We start from the raw sequence: 18,557 nt of genomic DNA, 5'->3' as shown, positions 1-18,557 counted from the left end.
AAACCTGATGGAATAAATCAGAGGTATCTTAATAATTGTAATACGATATATATGGGAGAAATAATATGTCGGAACTTCATTTCAGTTCTTATTTTCTAGCCGGAACCCAAAGCATCCGGTACTGTGTGCTCCGTCAAAACAGTTCCTTCCTTCCTGTCCGCGTCCATGCAGTGAACAGCTGATCTGGGGCGTCTCTCTGTCAAGCAGCCGTTAAACGTTTTGTCTTAACTCTCCACAAATCTGTCTCGACATGACTAAAGAGGAAGCTCAGGGGTAAGAATGGAATGCAAGTTGTGAATGTCCTAAATCACGTCTCTCAGTTTCGCCAGCATTTAACGCATTAGCTAGCATGTGCTAGCTAGCAGTAGTGCAGGATAGCAACTAGCCAGCATTACCCAAACATGCAGTAGATTGCATCATCTGATAGTGCAAGTCAAACACCAGACAGTTTTACTCTTACTAACACAATGTTCAAAGACAAGCAACATTAAACAGAATGTTACTTTGATGGGGGTTTTTGTGAAGTGATTTTGACATGTTATAACTTCTAGTCAACTTTTTTCTTTTCTTTTTTTCTGTGGGGTGGGGTGATTAAAAATCTAATGAAAAAGAAACAATGTTCCAAAGTGAATTCATAGACGAGATTTAATTCAGATTGACACTTTTTCCTATGCATCCACAGACAACAAACACAATTTTTGCTGTTCAGTATTACAACAATTTATTGTAAGGTTGCCATTAAACTTGGATAAAAATAAAAACTAGGCATTTGGTGAATTCTACATTACTTAAATGCCTAGGGGTGGCTTGGATTTCTACTTTCGTTTTAATTTCATTAAAACAATCTTTCTTTATCTCAGTTTAATGGAAACCTCACAATAAATGTTGTGTCTAGTACTATGTCCGACACATTTACCAAGGTATTACCAAGAGGAAATACCTTGAAAATATTAACCAATACAGCAAACCCACAAAGAGTTTAACAATTCCTAGTGAAATTGAAGTCCTGTTGAGAAACCGTAAATCAGTTTTGCTTCACAAAGTTGCAGAACTACTACAGTAGATTAAAAAGATTTCTCTCGTTCTGGTGTACTTTGGATGATTGAACCTCGCCCTTCTTTTGTGCAGCTCTGTTTATGGCCTATTCATGATTTCCTGTTTGATATGTTTCATGAATGAATTGCCTATTCGGCAAAGATTGCTAACTGTCCGTAAATGCATGTAAAATACATTTTCTGAGGATAATAACATTTGCAGGGGAAGAAATGGAAACCCGCAGTCTGTAGTGAAGTGATTTGACATTACATTGCAGGAGTTCATGGCACTATGGCTGCAGTCAGCCAAACAAGCCTCAACTGCCTGATAATAAAAAAAAAACTGTTGTTGAGCCAGTTCAACAAATTCAACTGGTTGGTGCAACTGTAAACTGGCCTGACGGGATTGTTGATCTTCTTCACGCTGTCTCGGTGGAACTCAAGTTCAGAACAGGGCAGGTCGTGCTTTTAGTAGAAGGATGACTAAAAACACGTGGCCAAAGTGATTTAAAGGAATATGCAACGTTTTTATTTGGAAGATAACCAAAGATTTGTGTCTCTTTATCACAATATCGGATTCAACCAAGTCAAAACCTCAGAAAAGTCAAGGATTGGCTTTAAATCTGGTAGGAAAGGAAGTTCAGAAATGTACTATGAAGACGATGCCATTATCTCCTGTCCTTATAGTTTCTTTTTTAGGCTTTATTGCTATTTTGAGTCGGCCTTAGCTTCCTGTTATTTCCCGTGACTAAATAAGAGCAGGTCCATTGTTGCTCATGGGCTTCCTTTCAGGTCTAGACACCTGGTTATTTAGAAAGGCAAACAACGGTCACTCATTCACCTGCGGTTTCTCACTTTTATGACACTGAATGTGTGTCTGGTTAATTGCAGCGGTATCTTTTACGGCTTTCTAATCATTAACCTAAAATTATCTGCTTTCTTAGTAACCCACAAATATACTTGGTTAATCTTTCCAAGTGGCCCAAGTTAACCAGCACTAATCATGTTCTGTTTCAAAAGCAGTATTGTTCAGGTTTTTTTTTAAGTATTCACATGCAATACAAAATATTCATATGCTGTGGAAGCACATTTTTTCAGCATCATTAGTGAATTCTCAAGTTTGTTTGAACATTGGTGTTTGTAATTTCTGATACCTAATGGTGATGTCTAGATAAAAGTGCATTAGTGAGTTTGTCTGTTATTTCAAAACTGAAATAATTAAATATCACACACTTGTCAACATTGACTTTGTGTTGTGCAAGAGCTAGCAATGACATTAAGCAGATGAATACACCTGTACTTTCAGAAAACTTTAAGCTTCAGTATACTTGGTTATTATGTTGGCTTCATAAGATTGTAGTGGTCAATTTTGCTTTCTGGTATTCAAATAGCTGCCCTCCAAAATTCCACCACTTCATTCACACAGATCTCGGTTTGTTTATAACAATGACATTAAAGCACATTAAAGGCGCTGTAGAGTGGAGCTGGAGGTGACAATGACTTAAAAGAAATTTTCCCAGGGCACACAACAACTTCCTTTTGGGATGTAGTAGAAAAAGAAGATGGAAGTTGAGTTAAATGTTTACGTTGGGCGCCTCTTCCTGTTCCAGGGCGACGGCGGAGGAGGAGCAGGCGCAAGCGCAGTCAAAGAAAGGCCTGAAGAAACAGCAAAAGGAGGCGGAGAAAGCTGCAAAGAAGGCTGAGAAACAGGCCAAGCTGGTGAGTGGTGTGTTTTTCCTTTTTTTGTTTCACATCCGTCGCTGCCCTTTACAGCTGTTAAGGCTGTGACGTGCAGCTCTGGTGGCCATTGTGGGTCCAACAAGGTTGCTTGGCTGGGGGGGAGAGGCGCAAACATAACCATTGTTTCAGTATTCCTGTCGTTTTGACTTTGTTTATGTCCACCAGCAAATTCATTATTTAATTTCACACAAGTCTTGTGGACAAGAGCTTTCAGTCTTTGATGGAGATGGAACCGGTGATCGTTGTGCAATATTTTCTTTGTACACGATGAAATTCTCAAAATATCTCTACATCGCAACTTAAAAGAGAATAAAGGTTACCCAAAACAACATGGAAATAAATAAAAACTCAAAATGCCGGACAGCACAAACAAAAGACATCCTACAGGCCAGTTACCTCATCTGCTACCCATGGAAAGAAGTTCTTATGCCCTTGAATAAGACCTCTTCATTCTTTGTCTGCTTCAACATTGACATTTGAATATCTAATACTGTAGAGCTTCAGGCTGTCACCTAGCCTTGGTGGGTTGACTGATCAAAACGGTAGTTTTTCTTCCTGCAGTTTAACCTTAAAAACATTAATAGCTGATTATCTCATCAGATTGAAGATTTCAACATTGCATCAAATGTAGTTATTTTATTATTGAAAATATTTACTGTTTCTCTTCCAATCGATTCCCATCCCTAGTACTGAGCAGATTTGTTTTTCCCTCAATTGTTCATACTAACACTGAGAACTGTAGTATCTTTATTTACCAACTACAATCCAGATTCCAGTTATTTCTTCCCCCCCCAAATATCAAATCTGTATATCACTTCCTCTCTGTGTAAAACTCATTGGGATCATCCTTGGGGAAAGTAAAGTGGGACTGTAATTGTAAAAGAGATCATCTGAATATTCTTCACTTTTTTTAAGTGTGTAAGCATTTCACTGTATCTGCTATTATCTTCGTACTAATTAGACTTTTAATGTCTTGGTATATTGTAATGCGAGTAGCTTAAAAAGATGGAAGTAACAAAGCCTATCTAGCACTTTGAAGCAGGTGTGTCGCTGTTTATTGCACTGGATATTGCAGCCTATATCAGTGTGGCAGGAGAGGCATTGCCTTTGGGGAGACCTGAAAGCTCAGTTAAATGTCTTTTGACTGAATGTTTGCTGTATAATTTTGGTGCCGAGATTCACTTTAGTGGCTCTGCTGTGGGTCTGTTGCCTTATGACGATGGCGAGTCTGTCGTCGGTTCCTCATGAACCGCAATATCATCCATCATGTGACTGGATTATCATATCGAGTGTGGGCAATTCACTCCTCCAATTCCATACACCAATATCAATTTGCATAGAAAATGGAATTGTGTCTTTGCCCAGACTCGATCTCATCGCACTCTGGGAGTCATTTACCCGACCGTCTGTGCAGAGATAAAGAATCTGGCCACTTACGCTGTTTCCATTCCAAAGCAATATCTCCTGCTGCTGTTATTCATGTCGTGTGTTGGGGAAATGTGTGCGAGGACTGTGCATTCAAGGCTTCTGCGGCCTGACTTCAGGACAAACCTGTGATTTATGTAATTTTATTTGAACACTGAAAGCAGGATTAAAAAAAAACACAATTAGCATGACTACTACTGTAAAACCTTTAGAGTTGTCATTTGAAGTTCAGTGTTTTCAAATATTTTACATTTGAATTTACTCGATTGTCACTTTGTTTTTTTCTCATTGCTATTTCCAATGCCCTTTACACCCCTGCCGTCTCTCTGTTTCAGGCTGCTGAACAACAAAGCACAGAAGAAGATGTAAGTATCCCAGCAGATCACAGCATTCATCCTCCACTGTCCTGTCTTCTTGTCTGACTCTGAGTCGGCCTCGACTTTCACACCTTTGCAACATTTAGTCGGCAAATGCCTGCACGCCAAACGTGGTGAGAAGAATCGTTATCTGCTCTGTCTGTTATCTGGAGACAAGCTGGTGCTTGTGAAATGAAAAATGGTTGTGAGTGCACATCCTAAATGGATTGTTGTCTATTTTGCTGTTTGTTGAAATGATTAATCTGGATTGTGTTCTGCTTTTATTCTTCCAGGACTTTGCTAAGGACCGACATGGTGTGTCAGCGCTGGTCCAGTCCCAGCAGAAACTGGGTTAGTATGAAAATAGCTTCCCTCATCAGCTAAACCAACATAAGAATAAAACCAAGAATAAGGATTTCCAATGGAACACATTCTCCAATAAGCATTTGACTCATGTCGCTTTGACAGGAAGTGATGCTTTGTGTTTTAAAATATGCTGGTTGTAGTTTTATTTGTTAGGTTTTCCATCATCACAATCGATACTCGTTATTTAGCGGGAAATGTTTTCTGTGCATTTGGTAAAGCAAGAGTTGCTCCTCGGAAATATTTATCTCATTATGAAAATAAAATAAAATGTATTTGGCTCTTGTACTGAGGATAAATTTGAAGTTGACGTGATTTTGTTGGCTTGCTTCTGCTCCTTCCTTCCTCTTGTCTAATTCACTGAGAAGCCGTCGAGCCATCGGTATTCACACGGGCCTGACCTGTAATGTGAGTTTGAGTGTTTCACCTAAACATCTGCTGTCAAGTTGAGGGAATCTTTTGACGCGATTCAAATTTCATCCTGAAAACGGAGAACGTGTGGATGCGGTGGTGACATCCTGATTAACAATTACTCCGATTACCTGAGCCTGGCCTTCAAAAAGTACATATGACACTGCAAATCCTAAAGATCACAGAACGTGCTTGTCACCTCCCGATAGTTGGACTGATAATTGCAGTAACTAATAGCTTGCGGCAACTCCCGGATGAACGAGGCCGACCTGCTGAGGTCGTCCGTCTGTCTGGATGCTCTTTCAGCTTCAGTGGCAGCAAACAAAGTGGGGCCTCCCTCACCTGCATGCCAAACTCAGCCACTTGGACGGGATTAAAGGGTGTGAGGGCTTTTATGTGGGCTGATGCAGCGCTCTCAGCCAAAAGGACGGCTCCATTCTCTGCGGTGTAGTCTCGGTGTCTGCAGCTTGTGTTCGCTGATAATAAGTAGAAAGCATGCCTCTGAGTGACACAGGTGAAACGATAGCCAATTTGTCTCACAGCCCAGGGAGAGTGTGTGAGGCAGGCGGCGTTTCAGCAGCTCTCCTAGGGTGTCTTATTTATTAGGTAATCTGAGTATTTTATTGTGTGTGTGTGTGTGTGTGTGTCTTCACGCGCACGTGCACGCTTATTCACATTTCTTTCTGCCCTTGGGAGTATGTAAGAGTGGAGAGGTGGGGAAAGAGAGGTTCTTTGAAGTCATGTGTGTGTGTGTGTGTGTGTGTGTGTGTGTGTGCGTGCGCGCGCCAGAGAGGACATTGGTGCGGATCCAAGACCTGACTCCTGAGAAAGCTGACCAGCTGATCTGGCTGCGTGCTCGAGTTCACACCAGCAGAGCTAAAGGTGAGTTAACCCCCCACCCCACCCCACCCCCCCACATACACACATCTTTTCACCTTTCTTATCATAAAGCAAAGATTAGGTGACCCCTGTGCTAATCCTCGCTGTTCCAAAGTGAAATGTCTGAGAGTTCTGCCCTCAAGCCTTCAAGATCAAACCAAAGTATTAGCCGTTTGATTTTGACTTGCCTTTAGGTTGCCGTGACCTCGTCGACTGACGTCACTCTCTTTAGGCTGATCAACGCTGCAGTTCACAAACTGTAAAAGAAACGGCCGGCATTTATTGTGAAAGTATTTACCAAACTTTAGACCCGCCCCCACCTGCTCTCCGGCTTGTTAAAGACGATTTATTTCTCCCAAACCGCTTCCGTGTTTGAGTTTGACAACGCAGGGGGGCTTTTTGATACCGATGTCAGAGGACCGTGTCCCTGCCAACGTCTTCAGTGTTCATTGGGTTCCAAGCACTGGCAGCCATAAAGTTTCTGTATTTGGATACAATGGGCCTATTGAACTTTGCAAGGTTACGGCATTGTGGTGTGAAACATCGGCTTTAGTCTAAATGAATGTTTTTGCCGTTTCCTTTCACGATAACTTCCAGAGTCAAGAGTTGCTTCCCCCTCCACTCAAGTCCCCAGTCCCGCTGCTCATTGTAAGGATGTCCATGTGAGCAGAACAACATCCTGATTTGCTCCGAGATGAAGTGCATCTGTTGATGGGATTTTTATATTCCCCCCCCCCGCCCCCCCCACCACTGTCAACAAACTTCAAAGTGCCTGGGTGGCCCGACTGTCTTCTGTCCTCAGTTCTCATTGCTTTAACGTGTTGACTCTCTTAATAGGTGTGTGCCTGGTTGTTAGGAAGGTCGGGGATCACCTGTTTTCCACGCAACTCTCTTCAAAGACGAGTTTATCTTTACAAATGTTTGACAGTATTATCCTCACAACTGGGGATCACACTATGTTTGAAGAAACCCATGGAATGCAGGACGTTTTAACATGACGTGCCTTTTGAGTTTGCATCTTAACAGCGCGCCGCTGTTGTTGCTGCTTTGTTTTTTAGGGAAGCAGTGCTTCTTGGTCCTGCGTCAACAGCAGTTCAACGTGCAGGCGCTGGTCGCAGTGGGAGACCGTGCCAGCAAGCAGATGGTCAAGTTTGCTGCAAAGTGAGTGCCGAGACGGCTCTTCCTGTTAAAGCGTGCGCAAAACAATGGTGGGAAAATCCTCTGGCTCTCACAGTCCGCCGACTCCATTTTCACACATTCTGAGGGAGGTGGAGGGCGGGGGGGGGGAGAATCGATCATTTTTCGCTTGATAACAAAAGCCGGCTGTTAATGGGTGGGCTACAGCGGTGTTTTAATGGAGCAGTTCCTGTAGAGACGGTAGATACTGCAGGTCGAATCAGAGGACGAAGGAATGCTTAAGAGCCAGCCATCATTATTCACGTTAGCAGCTTAATTGAGTCGTCTGTGAATGAACGCGGCTTTTGGCGGACATGCACTTTATTGTAGAGCATAAAGGAAAGTTGTTTTGAGCAGACACGGGAGAAAGGTCTCTTTTGTGTGGAAAAAAATCTACATTTACAACATTGTCAAGGAATGTGCTAAAACCTAGATTGCAGCATCGTATGTTTAAATAGTTCAGTGCACTTATAAATGCGAGAGGTTTCGCACTCTTGCTAAATCAAGCGAAGGGCGACACCTGCGATGGCCGAGACTGAAAAGTTATGACATTGTATCGTAAGAATTTAAGCAACACAGTTGGATTACAGCTTTCTCTTGAACAAGCCTCCCATCAAATAGATGTCGCCCTCTTGCAGCATGATGCAGTCGCCACTGAAGACAGATGGAGCATTGCAGGCAGTTTCATCTTACAAAAAATGACAAAGAATCAGATCAAATAAACAGTGTCTAACTTCAATAAGATGTGTGTCTGTCAGGCTCCTTTGTTGTTCATGCCAAAAGTCGAGATCGCTGTCCGTTAATCGGATTTGTAATAAATCATGAACACCAAGCAAAGTGAAATATTTATTTGATTTATAACGTGGTTTAAATAAAAGGCAAACATTGTAGATGGTCAGATTCATATCAAATCATAAAATGCACAATGAAAATGTAAAGTGTGCAATGGAGTATATGTACACACCTCTCTGAGTATTGTGTAAATACATTGCAGCTACAAAATGCTTGTAATGCCCAGATAAATGCATACATGGGTTTGTTATGCTCTCTTTTCACAAGTGAGACCTTCTGAGTGTCTCGGTGGGAGGGGGGCCCTTTGTTGCGACGTTGGTCCAGTGATACTATAGAAGAGTTTTCTGTTTTTCACAGGATATTGTGTTTCACCCAGGTTTCATAGTAAGTTTGTAACTGTCAGATGGTGCTGCAACATTGTGGTCAGGCAGTTAAGTTGTTGTGCAAGACGTTGCCTCCTATCAGCGGAGTAAGTGAAAGTGATGACACGGTTGCTAAGGGAACAGTTCTACATCAAAACTCTAAAATAACAGTCTGGCTGAAATGAAGTGATTTAGCGAGTCTGTTTCTGAGCATTTTCTTTTTTTCTTGGACCAGAATGTTCGGTGTTTTTCTTATTTAAATCTTTAACAACAGGTGGCATTGCTACCCCCTGTGGCTTCCTGGCCCTCGTCTAGCTTTACACACTTTTTAGTGTGATGATTGACAAGCTAAGTTAAAACCCTGCATGGTGAGTAAATCCCTTCATAATCATGCGGAGGCCAGTAATAACATTTTCACACATCTCTTCACACATTGTATGGCCAAGTCATCCTCCTTTTAATTACGCAATTTAAGGAGGCCATTTTCAGGATGGATTATGGATTATCTATAACCTCTAAAGATAATTGCAACGACTGAATGTTGTGTACTGTGACATCTATCGCTTTAATTCAGGTTGCTGCGAATGACACGTTTGAAATAATCATAGCAGGCCCTCAGTTTATCTCTTTGTAGTTGTGAAGATGTATATTTTTATGTGGTTATTTTGTGATATTTCCCCATCGATAACGATTGTCAGGTGGGCAATGGGAATAGGGTTACTGGGCCGCGCAGTACGGGTTATTAACGCTGGGATTTATTTGTCTAACTGATCCCCGACTACAAGGGAAGGGCTACAGCAGCAGCTGTCGTGGGGGGCTGAAGGCACGGCAGTACCCCAGTGTTCGGTCCCTCATTGCTGCTTTTTAATGAGGAAGAGTGAAAGATTACAGCAGGTCGCCCATCTGGCCGCGTGCTGCATGACAGTCGCTGTTGTTCCTCATATCTCTGACGATGTGGGGGGAACCAGTGTGAAGCTGGTATGTTGTTTTAGAAATCATTCTCCCAAAGATTGAAATTGGTTACCTTCACATGCTGTAATTTGCTTTCATTTATGCTTATAATAGGGGAATTCTTACCCCCCCACTGTCAACAACACTGTCAGGCTACTTCCTGCAGGCACGCCGAGCGGTGAGCTGCAACACTTCATGTCTAAACAGTCATCGCTCCTGAACTAGCCTGCATTGCCTCTCCTTCTTTGTGACATATTAAGCTAATGAATGAACCATAGTTGTGTTATTAAGGACATCACAGTAATGCATCCCTTCATCTGCCTTGGACTTGGCTGGTATTGATTTAATGCCACAAATTCCATTTGATAGACGGGCGGGTCAAGTCGAGTCTTTCTACCTCTTGAAATAATGTGGGTGCCGTCAGATGCAGACATCTTTAGAAAAGCGCAAGATATAATAGCTTCATTCGAAAGATAATGTGGGGAATTGAGTCTAAATGTTATGTAATGGTTGTGGTTTTTTGGTACTTCATAACAACTCAAGTTGACCAAAATGAGATGTTGAGACTCCCCCCCCCCCCCCCGCGCTCAAACATGTTTATTTGAGTTTAATGAAGACAGACGCGTGTTTGTCGAGTAGGAAAACGGGGCCGTGGTTTTTGCCACAAGCCGCAAGCACTTGGTGTCAGTACCTGCCCCCCCCCCCCCCCCCCCCTCCCTCCCTCCATCGAGCTAATGTGATAGCAGTTGATATGAAGAAGTGTTACGTTCCCTGCACATTGCTCTGCCTACGTGATGGCTGGCGTGGATTTGACTTGGTCTTTGAATGGTCTTGGTCACCTTTTGTACTTGTATTATTTCGTTTTGGAGGTAAATCTGGGGATGTTTTTGTACATATTTTGTGTTCTGGAGCGCTGCCTCCGCCCAGCTTATAAATAGGCTGGCCTTCAGGCGCTTCGCGTCGCTTGCTATCGCTCGTGCTGTTGCGCTCGCCGCAGTCCCGTTTAGCGCACCTTTGCGCGCATGTCGCTCCTGTCACCAGCCCGCCTCTGCAGACCCAACGCCGTGGTTTATAGCCGGTGCTGGGGCTTTGGCTTTGCTTGCAGCCCTTGCTTTTTCTCCCTTTGGCTGTTTGGCCTAGTGTGACCGGCTGTCCTGTTTACAGATTTTATTTGGGTTGGTTTAGGACTCCGTTTTTTCGCCCGTGGGAGCAGGTTCCACGGCCGCATAGCAGTTGGCCTGTGAACACATCTTTATGTTAATTTTGAGTTGTACTTTGGGTTTTATGTTGTTTCGGGGGAACAGGGGAAAATATCAATAAATAAATGTAACGTTTAAACCTTCATCGTTGCCTCTGTGGCCTCCTTGAATATGTTGTGTCTCATTTTCGGCCGTACCAAGAAGGGACATAAAAAGGAGACATTCTTGTTCCTCCATCACCCATGTCACAATCATTCATCCATCCATTTCCCGTGCTCATCCACATGCACTAGTCACAGTTTAACAGGCAGATTTTTTCCCCCCACATGCCGTTAACCTGCCACACAGATTGAATTGTTGTCGACGTACAAGCTGTTTACACTCCACCTTCCCGACTGTCTCCGCCAGCATCACCAAGGAAAGCATCGTAGACGTGGAGGCGTCGGTCAGGAAAGTGGAGCAGAAGATTGAGAGCTGCACTCAGCAGGACGTGGAGCTTCACATCGAGAGGGTGGGAGCACTTTCCGCTGCCGCACACACACAGATCTTAGCGCGCAAGAATGTAAAAACACGCATGCACATAGCCCCACCATATCATTGAAGCATGGCATGAAAGTATGTAAACATCCACAAGCAGTAATGCTCAGGGCAATGCAAGTGTTAATTTCTCACAACACAGTACATGGACATTTCTTACTCACTAACCTTCATGTGTAGTTAGTTCTCTGTGCTAGTGGCATTGAATGTAATTAGTAACTTACCGGTACATTTTTTTTCCCAGTAGTGGGTACTGCAGTGACATGCACGCCATTCCAACGACAGAAGCTCGCTCAAACTGTCTTGTGTAAAAGCATCCTAACATAAATCTAATGGTGTGTTTTCACACCCACGCACTGTACATGACGCCAGGTAGCACAGCGAGCCACTTGTTTTAACAGGCGGTCTAACACTTGCACATAGATTGGGTTTGTACCATTTTCCCCTTTGATGACTCAAGTCTGCACGTGGGCTGCGAGTGCTTTCCGTTGTCTGAACATCGAACCAAATTGTTCTGAATTGCACTGCCCTGTTTTGTTCTGCCCTCAGATTTTTGTCATAAGCCAGGCCGAGGCCCGTCTCCCCCTGCAGTTGGATGATGCTGTCAGGCCTGATGGAGAAGGGGAAGAGGTGAGGATGAATCTTAGGATGCATGAGAGGGTACGACCAGAGTAATTCACTCGAGAGCCTTGCGTCTGACGTTCCAATGCCATTTGCTGCGGTTAATGTCGGCTGACACTCAGGGCAGGATATATTTGTACCTCTTAATAAAGCAATGCATTGATGTACACTCTAACTATTGCACATCATAATAGCATCAGGCAGACAATTAATAAGCTCCTAAGGATCCACCGTCTGCTGGCCTTCAGCTGAAAAAGAGAAAACCTGTCTAGGTTTTGGATTACTGGTAAATGCAACATGGTAAGGAGAGAGAAGTTATGTTTCTAGCATATACACCGTTGGCTAATCAAACCAAGTAGAATTAAACATACTTATGAGTAGATGCCGAAGCTAATTAATATCCCATTGAGTGAGTAGCATCACCTTGTTTGACCCAGCCCTCTCCACGCAAACTGTGATTTAATCACAAGGTGGTTTTAAGAGCAGGCAGCAGCGGCTTTCTTCAGAGCCCTCCGAATTGCAATTGCCGGTAAAGAAATTTGTGCATTGATGACGAATCATCAGGAGGAATTGCATTCATCCAAGAAGTCAATATTTTGCCCGCCCTCAGTTAAGCTGATTATTAATGTTTATGAAATTTTCAGCCTTGTGTCTTGAGCTGTGAATCTTTGGTTGAGCAATGAGACCGATTTGTTTTCAGCATTTTTTTGTTTTTTAATTCAGTTTCATAAACATAAAGCTTTTGTATGTAATCTATGCAAATAGCTTCTGCAGTGTTTTACCAAATTGTCAGCATTGAAGGCAACCCTGCAGCTTCCAAGGTTGTTACTGAAATGGCTGATTTGAATCTTTTAGTTGTTTAACTGCAGCACTGGAAGCAGTTTTATTAAATTCATTTTTCGACATTGCACCATGTAGTTCACCTTCCTTTGTTTGGTAAACTGAAAAGCTGCTTGAATTTCCATTTTTAGGAATACTGAATAAGCACGCTGTTGCTCTGTTTAGCTGCCTCACTCATTTGTGAAATGCAGAAATCCGTAACATAGAATCTCAGTCTGGTGATACAACTGCGGTGACCTTGAGAGGAAGGTCACCGTGACGATAAAGTCTGTGCGCTTCATTTGGTGAAAACATGAATTCTGTCTGTATTTCCCAGTCACATGTTTTACCACTGCTATTTAAAAGCCTGTTCTGTCAACACGTGTTAAAACTAATGCCTCAAAATGATCCACAAACATCCAATATCATGTGCCTTATAACATGTTAGTACTTCTCTCAGCCGGACATTAATATATGGCTTTCACCATTCTGGTGACAGCTGAGGACCCAGCCCTGTTAATCCAGTAAACCAATCTGTGCAGCAGCATCAGAAACGTCCCAGGTGTTTTTCTGCAAGGATTTAACATGTCAGTCACACACTTGTAGCAGCACCTGCTCTCCCAGGAGACACAGGCCTTAACGGCGCCATCCATCTGACTGTCTGCCCGTCTAACCTTTTGTACCTCAACGTGGGGCCGGTTGGAGCAGGATGTGGTGATGCAGGCTATTAGCTCAAACCCCAGCGAGACGTCTGAGGATGTCTGACATCCATGACCCTGGAGGCTGTCCAGGGATGAAACATTTATTTGTCACTATTGTTTTATATAAAGTTCCCATACGCTGTTGCCCCACATTGCGAATTGATTGCAGTCTTTCATTAAAGATTAGTATTAGTATTATTTTCTCCAACAAACATCAGTATTTTTATTTACTTTAACAGTTACTCGCTCAAGGTTAACATGGTGGTTGTGCGCGCCCAGTTTTATCTTTTTTTTTTTTTTTATCTTTTAGAGCTGCCCATAGCTTATGAGTGAACTGTGAATTTTACAAACAAAAGAAGTCTTGTTTCCTTATATTTTCTTCCTTGTTATTTTGAAAAGCCGGTGAAAAAACATTTCCGCATGACTGGTCAAAAAATCCTCGTGTGAAAAGAACAGAAAAGGATACGTTGCTGAATATTTCATAGAGGATGGGCTTTGGTGATGTGATAATATCTGTGTTTGCCCTCAGGAAGGCAGAGCCACTGTCAACCAGGACACCAAACTGGACAACAGAGTGATTGATCTCAGGGTAAGATGCTGCCTGAGCCGAGGAAAAACAATTGAATAAATGCTATAGCCATTTTGTCGTACTCATCTAGTAATGTCATTGTTCTCTAGTGATGCTTGTGTTATTACCCGCAGCGATGAAATGCTGGTACTTTACTCCTTTGTCTGATAGTTTTTTGACCATTTGTTTTAGAAATCAGTTTTGAATCTAGCACTGCTACAGTAACATGATAATGCAGGAAAAAAAAAACCTTTTGAACAACACCCGTTGAATCGCAGTGCAAACCATTGGACCTGGAAAGTTAAAAACATCGTCGGTGATTTAGTGTGAAGTGCAGGAGATGTGCTGAACGTACGCGAACATCAATAGAAGCCGAACCACAAAGCATCTCATTGTTTTTGATCTGTGCCTCCCGTGTGGATGATGCAGTCGGCAGGAAGGCACTAACGCTGCACGAAGTCGCACAGCTCACAAGCTTCACAATAACACCTGTTTCTGAAACATGGTGCACTTTGAGCTCGTGGACCGCGGCCTGTCATCAGTTTTGCTCTTAAGAACCCGGTGAAGCTATAAAGTGGTTCCCACACTGAAAGACAGACGCTCCAAAAGGGAAGCATAAAGCCACCCATAATAATAAATGAGTTCCCCCTTTGTAACTTGAACATCCCTCACCATACGTTGCTTAGCAGTATAATACAATTAAAAAAAAAGTTATCTCTTATTCATTATCAGCATGGGACAAAAAAAGGGTAGGGGTGTTCAATCAGCATCTGTCTGGTCTTATTTTATGGCTCTAAAAGGCTAAAATCATTCTATATTTCCAATAAAACAGTCAAAGCACCAACCATATGCTGTGGTGGTGACTTTTGTAATTTAGGAAGTTTTATAAATGATATTTTTTGTGTTTCCATGGCAACACTGATACTTATTCTTAACAAAAGAGTGAGGCTCTATTGTCTTTATTTACCACAGCTTGTAGATATTGTGATAAACTGCGGCATTGGTTTCACCATATGTTCACTGTAGATCAGCAAAAAGTATATTTTTATTGCCTATCAGATTCGTAATTTGTTAATAGAATTGCTTTTTTCTACTTATCATTATTTTGTCTAGAGAATAGTGAAAAAAACTTAGATATGAATATTACAGACATAAGACAAACCAAAAAATAAATCCTCACATTTCAGAAGCACAAACCGACGAGTACGTAGGAAGTATCCATTCATTCTTTTAGCATTATTTTTCTGTATGTGCGTCATCACATCACAAAGTGCATTTGACAATTGCAGAGGAGCTTGGCATGCCGCTCAGATTTCAGTATTTACATTTTCAAAAGTGGTTGAATCCATGTCAACTATTTGGTTTTCTAAAAGGCTCATTGAAGGTGAGCTGTAGAGCAGGGGTATTCAAATTAAATGGCAAGAGGTCTTTAATGTCAACCGTTCCTCCCCTGCTGAGGTCCAATACCTGATGCGCGAGGCTCTTAATCCTAACCCCTAATAATAATGCACTAAAAAAACCAATAGAATGTTTTACATTCTGCATTCAACTCATGCAGACCCACTTCACTCAGGAAGGCGTAATCTTTGATGGCTACAGTTCAGTTAACCCCACCTTTATTTTGTGCTCTGAAACCAGACTGTGGTGACGATCCACCACAGTCTGGTGTCGAGCCTGATCTCTGTGCCTCTGGTGAATGTATGATGTTCAGGTCTGTATCGTGTACCCCCCCCCCCCTTTACTGCAGGTACACCAGCAGAGGATGTCTGAAGTCAATCAGAGCTAACTGCTCTCTAGAGACATGATGCATGCATGCAATCAGTACTTCATTATATTTGACTCATTTACACTGATTGATTTTTAGGTGTAATAAGCGCACGTGAGTCTCGACACAAATGACACATAAATTCTGTTTAATTAATTCGCTGCTTTTTAATGTTTTTTTTAAATTAGAGCCATTTTTCTCCACCGCCATTTTTTTTTTTTTTAAGTATTCGGATTGGAAATGTCGGGAAAGTTTCAGCCAGACAGACCTGAAGCAATGTCTGCAGATTAATGAGGTTGCCATTATTTAGACTTTATCACCTTCCCATTTTGCCAGCAGTGAGGCAGACCAAGTCTACTCAGGACTGAACAGGTACGAGAGACTGAAAAAAGAGAAACAAAACCTTTTAATCACCACAAAGCCTCCGTGCCCTGTATTGTAAGGTCTGTGATTCATTGAGATGCGTAATAACGAGAGTCAAAAATGCAACGCCTAAGAGGTCACTCCTTAAAATCCACTAACGGTAGCAGTTCTAGGCGGTTTTGGGGCTTTACAATAATCCACTGGTTTATTTTGTTCAGATTTTCTCGCTGCTTTAGCGTCTGCATTTACAATCCTAATGACAGGTTTATTGTTCCTGAGGCTGCATGTAGGTGGATCTGAATGAACGCCTCGCACTTGCCAGCAAATGGTTGTTTCTCCCTTTATGATCCGAAGAGTTGCATGAACAGAAGGAGTTGTGAAAGAAATGCAGTGAGCCACGCCAAGTGTCGTAACGCCTCTGCCCGTGTGTCTGTATGTTTTGTTTGTGTGTCAAAGACGACCACCAGCCAGGCCATCTTTCGCCTGCAGTCCGGTGTGTGCCAGCTCTTCAGGGACACCCTCATTAAAAAGGGCTTTGTGGAGATCCAGACTCCAAAAATCATATCAGGTACAGACTCATTCTCGGCCTCGGTGACGTTGCCCAAGGGAAAACCGGGACTAGCATGCGCTAAAACATTTCTGAGTAGATGTTTCAGTTTCAAGGTAGTCATCCTAGTTTCCATGCCACCTCCCCTACTATGTCGTTGTGTGACAGTTGCACGGTTTACACCCTGTACGCGCCGTCTAGGACTTTCCGAGACGGCGACTCAAATCAAGAGTTCAGTTCAGGCTCACAAAGACGGTGTCGGTGTGCGTTTCTGAATTTGGATAAGGTCACACACATCTATGATTAAACAAATAAAAGACAAGAAGGTGTTTCCTTTCTTGTTTTAGAAGGATTTAATCCTGCCCTGTTGGGAATTATGTCTGACTCACTCTCATATCAGCGCCTCTGTTCAGGCGTAGGCAATTGAATCTGACAACAGAGATGTCTCTTAAGCTCGCTCCCAAAAGACCTCATTCCATGTTACTGAAAATGGAACACAAATCCTCTCAGCGACATTCAGAGCAAAGCGTTACATGAAGTCTCTTTTACACTGGTGGCACATCTTAACATCTGGTGTGAAGAATTTGATTTACAGAATTTTCGCCCATATAATGTTTACCTTGTTGAAACCCGTAACACTGATCTGAAATCAGAAAATGCTCAGTAGGAACCTGATTGGCTCTGAAGTCATCCTTGCACAATCATTTTTATTCAGAATTAAAGTGGAGATTGCTTTTCTTACAACACGGACCTTCAGCCTCCCGCGTGCCTCTGCAGTTTGAACTGTGGTGAAACCTTTGATGCTTTGCTTCCCCTTTTCTTAAAGAGCCAATGAGACATGCTCTCATAGCAAATTCAAAACTGCCGCTCTTATTTTTGCGGCAACTGTAAATTGGCACTGTGCTTTTTTTTTTCATTACGAAAACCGCAACGTCTTCTGCCAACACCCATAGCACATAAATTGAACAGTTTGTGCCGTGTGAACCCCCCCACCCTGCCTTTGAAGGCATGAATGTATCGGATAATGCAATGTGACGTATGAGCCAAAAAGGGAACTGCAGATGTGCATATCACAGCAGCACCTGTGTGTACGTCAATGTTCTGCGGCTTTTTGTGTTTTTAATGGACTGCATGATTTTCTTTTTTTTGGGGGGGGGGGGGGGTTTATACTAAATAAAATCAATGTAAATCTATTTGACTTTTGCCAGTATTTTTAATCTGGGTTTTTTTGGCCCAGTGCTGGTAAATTTTTAAAACGTGAGACCTTCATGCAAAGTATTCTTCAAATCAGAATGTAAACTTTCTAATTATTGCTGATAGAAAGCCCTCATTTTGTATTCAACAGTTGTCTTTGTCCACTTCTAGCTGCCAGTGAAGGTGGAGCAAACGTCTTCACGGTGTCTTACTTTAAAACCAGTGCCTACCTGGCCCAGTCTCCCCAGCTCTACAAGCAGATGTGCATCTGTGCTGACTTTGAGAAGGTCTTCTGTGTGGGTCCAGGTAAGACTACCGCCCATCTGTCCCATCACACATCTCATTCATACATGGTAAATAATTAAACATGCAGCAAGTGTCATGGAAACTGGAGACCCTATTATCTGCGATGAAAGCTTCAAAGTGGTTCCAAATCTAAACTTTAACAGACATCCTTCTGTTGTTTTCATCACGCTTTGCGAGTAAGTGACATAATGAGACTTTGTTAAATAATTCATGGTGCTGCTCTGAGTTTTACATAACTTGCTGCTCTTTAGGAAAGCAAACACTGCCACCATCTGATTGAATGCATGCAGTATGCGACAAAGTAACTGGAATCCAGAGCTTTCTTTTGAACTCAATAACCGCATATAATGTTAAGGCGTTGCATGTTTTTCGTTGAGAGAAGAAGGCACATTGGTTATTCCTGTGAGCAAACTGAGGACTTTGCTTTGCTCTAAGTGGAGGAACCCAG

At 42.5% G+C, this 18,557-nt stretch overlaps 1 protein-coding gene across 1 annotated transcript; it reads left to right on the top strand.

Annotated features, from left to right (window-relative positions):
- Positions 1 to 134: 134 nt before the first annotated feature.
- LOC137902456 (aspartate--tRNA ligase, cytoplasmic-like) lies at positions 135 to 18,389 on the top strand. Its single transcript, XM_068746546.1, has 12 exons — positions 135 to 273; positions 2,645 to 2,753; positions 4,535 to 4,564; positions 4,849 to 4,906; positions 6,119 to 6,211; positions 7,267 to 7,369; positions 11,097 to 11,199; positions 11,775 to 11,855; positions 13,896 to 13,955; positions 16,519 to 16,630; positions 17,975 to 18,109; positions 18,361 to 18,389. The coding sequence occupies exons 1-12, from the start codon at positions 251 to 253 to the stop codon at positions 18,387 to 18,389; spliced, it is 936 nt and encodes a 311-aa protein (XP_068602647.1). The 5' UTR covers positions 135 to 250.
- The last annotated feature ends 168 nt before the right edge of the window (positions 18,390 to 18,557 follow it).

Source organism: Brachionichthys hirsutus, chromosome 12 (genome assembly GCF_040956055.1).
Source record: "Brachionichthys hirsutus isolate HB-005 chromosome 12, CSIRO-AGI_Bhir_v1, whole genome shotgun sequence".
In the NCBI taxonomy this organism is placed as follows: domain Eukaryota; kingdom Metazoa; phylum Chordata; class Actinopteri; order Lophiiformes; family Brachionichthyidae; genus Brachionichthys; species Brachionichthys hirsutus.
Note: the sequence above shows the minus strand (reverse complement) of the source record. Positions and strands in the feature narration are given on the sequence as shown.

What these genes read in the sequence shown, in the direction of transcription:
- LOC137902456 (XM_068746546.1), top strand. Translation starts at nt 251, where the DNA reads ATGACTAAAGAGGAAGCTCAGGG. An exon ending in CTGAGAAACAGGCCAAGCTG is followed by an intron (nt 2,754 to 4,534) that starts GTGAGTGGTGTG and finishes TCTCTGTTTCAG; the next exon opens with GCTGCTGAACAACAAAGCAC. An exon ending in GACTCCAAAAATCATATCAG is followed by an intron (nt 16,631 to 17,974) that starts GTACAGACTCAT and finishes GTCCACTTCTAG; the next exon opens with CTGCCAGTGAAGGTGGAGCA.